This window comes from Silurus aristotelis, assembly GCF_946808225.1.
Source record: "Silurus aristotelis genome assembly, chromosome: 19".
NCBI classification, from domain to species: domain Eukaryota; kingdom Metazoa; phylum Chordata; class Actinopteri; order Siluriformes; family Siluridae; genus Silurus; species Silurus aristotelis.
The window spans coordinates 1818183-1828029 of record NC_139592.1 but is presented as its reverse complement, the minus strand read 5'-3'; the positions used below and the strand labels follow the sequence as shown (position 1 = coordinate 1828029).

The window sequence follows — 9847 nt, the reverse complement described above, 5'->3', positions numbered from 1 at the left end:
TAAGGTTGATATAATGCCTCTATAGTCTATCGTTTTGAATGTCCACTCTACCCAGAAGATTTCTCCTAAAAAAAATATTCCTCAGAATCTGAAGCCTTTCGTTACTTTTTTACTGCACCAAACATGTTTTGGGGATGTTTATGTTTCTGGTCTTCGGGGAAACTCAGAGAAGTTCTGATTGTCCACAGACTGTAAAACCCGGTGGGATGTGATACATGTGATGTGGGGATTTATAAATAAACTCCAAGGATCATATACAAGAAGATTTCAGAGAAAATGCCGTTCTGTGGGATTTATTTTATATTGAATGACTTTTTTCAGAAATGTGTCCAAATATATGAACATTAAAAGCAGTGTTTCTTAATAATCACTGGTGCAGTGTGTGTGTGTGTGTGTGTGTGTGTGTGTGTGTGTGTGTGTGTGTGTGTGTGTGTGTGTGTGTGTTGTTAGAGAGTGCTGACGGCAGGTGTGTGAGGGTTAAAACGTGAATACACCCAGTCATTATTCTTAGAAAAGTTCCCTCTTTCCTCCCGCTTTTGCTCTTTCTCTCTCTCAAACACACACACACACACACACACACACACACACACACACACACACACACACATATATATATACACACTTACTCTCCCTCCTCCTTTCATTTCCTAGAAAACTCTTTGAGCCGTCAGGGAGCAGTAAGTCATAAAAAGCTCCATTAAGGAAAAGTAAGCACTTGGTCTATGTGTGTGTGTGTGTGTGTGTGTGTGTGTGTGTGTGTATATATATATATATATATATATATATATATATATATATATATATATATATATATATATATATATATATATGTATGTGTGTGTGTGTGTGTGTGTGTGTGTGTGTGTGTGTGTGTGTGTGTGTGTGTGTGTGTGTGATATGTGTTCTTTTGCACATTTGCTGTAACTCTTAATGCAATCTATCCAATGAACCCTAAGGAACCCTTGAAGAACCAAGAGTGTATAAAGTACCAAGAGCTGAACTTTAAAGATGTTACAGGTTCTAGATCCAGAATTGCAGAATGAGTAATAGTGTGGCGTTTGTTTAATCCTGGGGTTTTTCTCAGTCTTAGGCCTTCAGGATCAGCAATGTCTTCTCTGCTGGTCTAAACTCTATCAAAATCACTGCTTTTCCATGAATACGCATTAAATTATTCCCAATAGTCTATTCTCTTTATTTCATAGTGTTTCTCTCTGTTGCACTGCTTCCTGTTGTGTCTCAACATCACGTGTTGCCAAGATTGAAGAAATTCTGATCGAGGCCTTCAGAATGAATAGTGCACTTACAGTGAACTGTTCATGCTGCTTGAAGCTGTTGCTTTAACCAACCAGATTTTGAGTTGGCGCCACTGGGGCCCTCTAGCAGGTGTACAATAACATTGCCATTTTCACGTCCTTTGATTGGATGGTCAGAGAGCCACTAGTCAGAGCTCAAGAAGCTTTTCAAGAAAAGCTGGACTTCTTGAGGAAAAGTCGACTTCTTCTTCTTCTTTCAGCTTGTCCCATTAGGGGGCGCCACAGCGGATCATCCGTCTCCATACCCCCCTGTCCTCTACATCTGCCTCTTTCAAACCATCTACCTGCATGTCTTCTCTCACCACATCCATAAACCTCCTCCTTGGCCTTCCTCTTTTCCTCCTTCCCCTGTGTCTCCATCCTCAGCATTCTCCTACTGATATACCCCATGTCCCTCCGCTGCACATGTCCAAACCATCTCAATCTCACCTCCCTTACCTTGTCTCCAAAATGTCCTACATGTGCTGTTCCTCTAATAAACTCATTTCTAATCCTGTCTATCGTCGTCACTCCCAACAAACATCTCAACATTTTCAGCTCTGCTACCTCCAGCTCCACCTCCTGACTTTTACTCAATGCCACTGTCTCTAATCCATACAACATCACGCTGCTTTATATATGACAGGATTTCTTAACCAGCAGGTTCCCTAATGAATCGATTTTTTTGATAAAACTCTTTAAGTGAAGGTATTTCTAGTGATGTTCCTGACTCTCAGCCGTGTTTAATGTTAACGCATGGATGTGTGCTGTATTGGTATAACACACATTTGCAGAGGTCTATTGATTTTTGATCATTTTAACTACATTTATTTTTGGGAAAACACAAACACATACTAATGATTGTTCATTAGAATAAAGTGTAAGGTTACTAATCATCGATTTCACCCATAGTTCAGGATAAAACCATTTAGGGTTCAGCTCATATTGGTGCGTTGAGGAAAAATTATGCGTGAAAAAAAAAAAGAAAGTTCTAGAATTTCAGTGACTACTGGAAATGTTTGCATTTCAGTTTCACCCTTTATCTTGAGTAACACTTTTCCATTCTCCTTTCCAGGTTCTCAGATATTCTATTAATACAAGCGGCTAAACCTGCTTGAAATTTCCCAGGTGTCTCATACTTATCTTCTTTTTTTTCTCTTTGAAATCTTCACACCTGAACTTTTCGGTTCAATTTGGACCCCAGTCATGCAAATGAAAATTATCGAACGATGATCATTTAAATAAATTTGTATAAGTATCTTGTCAGTGCAGCTTCTGAGCCAATATTTTGTTATTGTGCTTTTATCAAGTAGGTGTAAGATTTTCTTTTAATACTTTACTGAGTTTTTTTCTTGAAGTTTTAACGGTTTTAATTTGGTACATTGCAAAAAAATTTTATATTCACAATGCACACTGATATTCATAATAAAAAGATACTCTAACTATACAAAGTACATGCAAATACTTACACAAACAAGTACCACCTATAAAAAACACCTATATGTGGTTTCCCCCAAAACGGTTTTACAAAAAATCTGAAAGCACACAATGACGTCAGGACGTCTTTGGAAGCTGGAGCATGAAAGTTGTCCTTCACTTGAACTAGGAGATGCAAACCTGTTCCAGCATGACGATGCCCCTGTGGGAAGATGTGGAAGATCTCCTGCTATAGAGATCAAACCCTATTTCAACACCTTTGGGATGAATGTAAACGCCGACTGCACCCCAGGCCTCCTCACACCCCTATCTACATCATTACACAGCTTTATTAGCACCTTTCTAGCTGATCTTCACAAAACTTCACTAAATCTTGTGGAACATCTTCCCAGAAGAGTGGAGCTCAGAAACTGGTGACTAAATGTGGAATTCAGAAAGTGAGTACCAATTTTATGGTCAGGTGTCCACAAACACCTGACCAGACTAAACTGAACAAAGACCAAAGTTTCTCACCAGTCATTCATTCATCCTAAGTTACTGGATACAATCATTTAAATTAGACTACTAGATTCTGTTTCTTTATGCATATAAAACTGAATAAACCCTTAAATAAAAACACAATCAGGTACAAACAAACAAACAAACAAAAAAACCCTATTTGAGTTATTATGAACGTGTTATAATGATGTAGCTGAGGTTGAGGAACTGTTAGAGCGGTTAAAAGGTTTACCATGCTGACACGGCAGAATTCACTGTGGCCTGGTTTTGGCCACACCCACTTTCGGTGCAATATTTTGTCAGAGTTTAGCTAAAAACATTTTAGCATAATTTATCTAATCTGTTGTGACAGCTATCTGTTAGCATTCAGGCTACATATGGGTGACAAATGAAAGGAAATATAAACCAGTGTCTAGATCACGGTTTGACTCGATACGTCTACATTATTAAAAAAAAAGAATGCAAATTAGGTTTATCCTCTGCCCCCATATTAAAAATCATCTGATGCTAGAAAGATTAGCATTCATTGATCCAGAACAAATCCACAGACGAGTCAAGTCAAAGGGACTTTTTAGATGATTTGACGTTACATTACCTTTAATGTGACTCATTCTTTATATTATTTTTCCACACAGCGATTAGCTGATGCTAGCAAAAGGGAGGCTAAATTACAATCCAGGAAACCAAAAATCAGTGATTTGAAGCGCACACTTCTTTATTTGTGATTGTTTTTCTCCAAACTTGTACTTCGATTGAATCATCTCGATAATATTCATGTGGGAACATCGATCACGTTTAGTCAGAATTTTTAGCTTTTTTGTTTTTTTCCCTGCATTTGATAGTTTATTATGAAGGAAAGGCATAAAGCTGATTTTAAATAATGGCATAGTAATGTTTGGACATGATAGTGATGGATTTATGAATTATAGACAATAAAACAGTTATTATATGGATGGAGTGTGTCGCTTGTGTTATACTGGAATTTTGTTCAATTTAGTTAAAAAAAAAAGAAAATAGTATTTCAGTATAGTTTTGGATATAATCCCAAGAGTCTATCAACTTGGTCACATGCACAACATTTCTCTACGCATTACTGACATTAAACCTCAAACTACAAACCACCGGGTTTCATTCATATGGATTATATATATATATATATATATATAAACTTTTTTTTTTTTTTTTTTACAAAAATCCAATATGATAATATCAAGAATAATTTAATAGCATAAATTCATATTTTATAATGATTTAAAAACTATGGCTTGTGTGTGTGTGTGTGTGTGTGTGTGTGTGTGTGTGTGTGTGTGTGTGTGTTTGATTTGCAAGAACTCATGATCCAGATCACATATAAAGCTCTGATTGGTTGAGGTATGGGTGAGGGGGCGGGGTTAGTGCTAGTAGATAAATAAACTAGAATTATACCAAATCCGATGTGATATAATGGATCATGTGTGAGATCAGCTTGTGATGATTTATCTGGTATGAAATATTCTGAGGATTTTGGGGGAGGAGCCCAAGATTTTGCCGGATTATATCTGGAAATATTGAAATAACAAATAAAACTGAATACTGCAGACGGTCTAGAGTACAAACGGATATTCCCGCAGGTAGTCTTTCAGCTTTTCAGGTAAAGGTAGATCTCTGTGGTCGTGAGAGTGCTGGTTTATAAGGACACGACACAGGTGCTGTAAACTGGGTGCCTCCTTGCGCAGCGGATTGGCGAGTTTCAGCTGCAGTGTGTTTTCCGTCGTGCCGGTTGGAGGCGTATCGGGGTCCGAACCGAGCTCTCGGTGTGCCACCTGCCTGCGATAAGCCAGAGTGTAATGCTGCACCAAGTCCACCGCTCCCTTAAACTGGCGGAGATGAGGCCGAGCCATCACTACCGAGTCGAAGCCGAAGTGACCGTTTGAGTACTCGATGCGCAGGTGCGTAGGCCCGAGCTCGGTTTTCACCGACAGTGTGAGGAGGTACCCCGGGTTCGAGCTGTCTCTTACGAGGAAGGATCCAAACAGAGCCTCGTTCAGAAGCTGTTTAGCCTCGGCTGCCGTTATCGAGCCCCAGTACCAGCCTGCAGAAACAAAAAAATGAAAACATTTTTTTATCAAAACAGCAACTGTGAACACTCAACTACACGATTAGTATAAACTTGTTTTTGAAGATCTCATTCCACATGTTTGTTATAATAACCTCCACTCTTCTGGGATGATGTTCCACTTGGTTTTCTGGAGATTCTTTCAGACACAAGGGTGTGAGTAAAGTCAGGTAGTGATGTAGCTGAGAAGGTGAGGAGGTTCCTGGGGTGCACGTTCACAATTATCTCAAAGGTGTCCGACCCAGGTAAACCCATGTAAAGCAGACCCCACCTACATCAGTACCTGACTTATAGACTGTATAACGTTCCATCATACCTTGCCGTAAAATACTACTCCTAATTTTTATCTGTTTACATTTACTTTTAATGTTGTTGAACATCACCAGAATTTCTTTCCCTTGATATTAACAGGGACCTACATTGGTTTTTTGTTTTTATTTATAAATTTTTTTTTTTTTACAAATCTCCCCATGTCCCCGGTTTCTTCTGGATTCTTTCCAGGTTTTCTCCCACCTCCCATAAAAAATGCTGGTAGATTGATTGGCTTTAAATAATTGCCCCCAGGTGCGCAGGTGTTCTTATGTAATGCCTGTTCAGGTTGTATTCCTGCCTCAGGCTCAGGATTGCGGTTGGTTTGTGATCGACCACGATAAAGCGTCATTCCTTTAAAACGATCGGCTTCCTGGGACTCCAGAAACACCGCATACTTATTATAATAATCACAACCATGAGGTTCGATTACAACACCGCATTTTATTCATTTTTCTTCCCGAAAGGAATAAATTAGGGAAACATTTCATCCTTTACAAATATATTCCATTTAAAACCAAAACTTTCTTTTAGAAAAACTTTATATGAATAAATTCGCAATTTTATATGCCAATAAAACATTTTAAATTATTTACTATAACCAGATTTCTTTTTTTAATGATTTGTTTTACCATAGTAAACAAAAATTTATTGTTGTTAAATTTTTTTCATTTATCATTTTATTTACTTTCCTATTATAGCAGTAATACTGTATATTAACATGTGTAAATATGTAATAATAGTAATAATTTGGTCTTTTGCCAAACCAAATAAATCAGTCACACACCACCACATTATGCAACCAAAAGTATTGGGACACCCAACTTTTTTTCCCACCCTGTAGATGTGCTTCTTGTCCGAACTGTTACCACAAATTGGACGACTTCGGATGCGACATCGTTGAAATGTTGCGTTCATTTGAACTTGTCCCAGCATGACGATGCCCCTGTGCATTAAAACCAGCACCATGAAGATCTGCTTTCCATGGGTTGGAAGATCTCCTGCCATAGAGCTCCAATCCTATGAAACATGATGGGTTTTTCATGCTGACTGCACTCAAGGCCTCCTCACGTCACCTACCTGATTTTACTAACACCAATGTAGCTGAATGAATCTCCAAAAATCTCCAAGTCTACTGAAATATCTTCCCAGAAGAGTGGAGCTCATTATAGTGTTATTTGTAGAGACTAAATGTGGAATGTGGTGATGTTCAAAACAGAGAATGTTCTGAATCTTATGCTCAGGTGTCTACATACTTTTGTCCATAAAGTGTGTAATGTTTTATTCTGTCTTGTACTGAAACACTGCTTATGAAGGTCAATTTTTATCCGTTAACGATTACTTCTCCTGCTGTGGAACCTCACCAGCATCTTGTTATTGTCATGTTACTGAGAAAGCGGAACAGGTATACCTCTGAACCTGGAGACTCCTTCTGCAATTGTTACATCAAAGTCTCCTTACGGGAAAATTCAATACTCCCAACGCGAGTCCTTTGGAACGAGCTGTTGCTATGGAAACGCTAACATTTCCGACTGAGCGCTTGGATTTTAACCGTGCTGTTATAGTAAACTGACATCTTCCGACCAATCAGAATGCAGAATTCACCAGCAATAATCCTGAAAGACTTCCCCTATTCCAGTAAAACTTGCTCAGTGAAGATCATTTGGGATTTTAGAGGTTAACTGGCTTTTCACTCACCCGACTCGTGAAGGTGCGTCATAGCATTCTGTAATCTCTGGGCGTCCTCGGATGAATCCACTCGGTTCGGCTCCAGCCTGTGCTCCTTAACTCGTATTCCACGATCAAGTTTTTCAGGATTGAGGTCCGGGTCGATCTCAGGATTCCAGGGCGGCTCGGCACGGAGCTCATCGAGACTGCAGTTTCCACTCGGAGCCACAAACGCTTCGTACTTCGCTGACTTGGAGACGCACTGTGTGTGCCCCATCCAAAATCTGCAGCATTTTTTTAAAAGAGGAGAAAATATGAGCAATGAAAGAGAAGAATAAACCACGTCCATGTGTTCGGCTTGACACGGGAAACCGAATCCTCGCAGGCTTTCCTGCTGAAGGATAGACGTTTGTTCAGAACAGCTTTCAGGACTCGTTCCAAAAATCTGATCTATCAGACGACAGAAACGTCCGACTTGCCGTTTCACTTCAAACACCTCCACTACAAATACAGAATAAACCTGATGACACCTCAAACATCACGACTCACACGCAATGTCATTTATTACCCTCCTTTCTCTCTTTCTCTCTTTCTTTTTTCTTTCTTTCTTTCTCTCTTTCTTTCTTTCGTTTTTTCTTTCTTTCACTCTTTCTGTCTTTCGGTATTTTCTTTCTTTCTCTCTTTGTTTCTTTCTTTCTTTTTTCTCTCTTTCTCTCCTTCTTTTTTTCTTTCTTTCTCTCTTTCTTTCATTTTTTCTTTCCTTCTTTCTCTCTTTCTTTCTTTCGTTTTTTGTTTCTTTCTCTCTTTCTTTCTTGTTTTTTCTCTCTTTCCCTTTCTTTCTCTCTTTCTTTCTTTCTTTCTTTCTTTCTTTCTTTCTTTCTTTCTTTCTTTCTTTCTTTCTCTCTCTCTTACTTTCTTTCTTTCTTTCTTTCTTTCTTTCTTTCTCTCTTTCTCTCTCTCTTTCTGTCTTTCTTTCTTTTCCCCTTTCAGTTCATTTCTCTCATATTTCATATTAGAGGCCACATTTTTATTATAGATCTATTTTTTTTTTTAACAGTTTATTATTCAGTTGTGTCGATTGGTTTAGAATATTTTAAAATAAATAATTTATATTTTGGTACAGACTGAATCTGCCTTTTTATTTCTTTTATATTTATAAATATATATTTATTTTTATTTATGGTTTAAAATATAAAATACCCCCTTTTTTAAGATATTTCATAAACATAAAATAATTCTTACTGCATCTATTTGTACATGTACATAAATAAGCATGTGTGTGTGTGTGTGTGTGTGTGTGTGTGTGTGTGTGTGTGTGTGTGTGTGTGTGTGTATATAGGTATGTGTAAAATGCTGTTTCAGTTGTATATAATAAAACCCTCTCTGAGATCTCTAAATATTTCATTTCTCCACAATGAATTATTTCTTCCACCGTTTCAAGATTGGAATATTCTCCAGATTTCGGTTATTTATCGATATTTTGTCATTTTATAAAATATTAAAGTTGGCATGAATTCTACAATATGAACTCCTTGAAATCTGATGAAACCTGCTGTAGATTTGCAACATTATTGGTGTGTTAAATTTTTAGTTAAAACGTGCAGCCGAATAAGGAATAAATGTCCTTTCTGGATATTTTTATTCGCCTGTGTTATATGAATAATAAGTTCCTGATTTGTTCGATCGCAACATGAGACAAAAATCACCACAATAGAAGTGGCCTTCAATCAAACAAAGTGCACTCGTGGAGAAGGAGCTCTGACGGTGGTGGTGGATGGAGGGTTGGGGGTGTCAGAAATGTGGTTATTTATGTCCTGATAATCCACACACACACACACACACACACACACACACACACACACACACACACATATTTATTTATAAATGTGAAAAAAATGGCTTGCAGCTCAAGTGGGTGTCATTAAACACGTCGTCCAGGATTCCTGTACGATCAGATATGAGGAAATAGCAAACAAGGGTGTAACAGTAGTGCACTTAAAGCCGGATGAACCACTGTGGGTTTCTGAAACAAGACAACAAAAAAAATCAATCTATTTCAAATCCTTTTCCAGGATATTTTCCAAGGATCGTCTTCGGAAGCTGAAATGCCATTAATTCATATATTTTTCTTTTTTTTTTTTCTTTTTTGTATTTTATATATATTTTGAGTTTAACCTGAAAGCAATTTACACAACATCCAGAATAAAAGAATAAAAGTTTGACGGCAGATTTCTTGTCTTTTTTTAGAAGGTATTTATTTAAATTCGTATTATTGAGAATGTTTAGGTTCATTATTGAAAAAGGCTCATGAATACATGATAGATATTCTATAATAGATATTCTGATTTCTTTGTGTGTGTGTGGGGGGGGGGGGGGAGGGTGTAATATGATTTATTCTTTTTGTATCCATAACATTTCTATTCTATTCTATTCTATTATATTCTATTCTATTCTATTCTATTCTATTCTATTCTATTCTGTCTTATTTGTTCCTCAAAAGAAGAAAAAACCAAAGCACTTACCTTTTCCAATTCAATGAAGCACTGCG

The 9847-nt window shown here is 37.6% G+C and overlaps 1 protein-coding gene across 1 annotated transcript; it reads right to left on the bottom strand.

Moving 5' to 3' along the window:
- Positions 1–3917: 3917 nt before the first annotated feature.
- On the bottom strand, positions 3918–7915 carry LOC310714926 (suppressor of cytokine signaling 2-like). Its single transcript, XM_083521013.1, has 2 exons — positions 7330–7915; positions 3918–5298 (listed from the first exon to the last, which is right to left on the bottom strand). Exons 1-2 carry the CDS (start codon positions 7646–7648, stop codon positions 4811–4813), a joined length of 807 nt encoding a protein of 268 aa, XP_083377139.1. The 5' UTR covers positions 7649–7915; the 3' UTR covers positions 3918–4810.
- Between the last annotated feature and the right edge of the window lie 1932 nt (positions 7916–9847).

Coding starts and splice junctions, on each gene's coding strand:
- LOC310714926 (XM_083521013.1), bottom strand. CDS start 7,648: ATGGACGTGGTTTATTCTTCTCTTTCATTGCTCATATTTTCTCCTCTT. Junction 5,299..7,329: donor GACGCACCTTCACGAGTCGG/GTGAGTGAAAAG, acceptor TTGTTTCTGCAG/GCTGGTACTGGGGCTCGATA.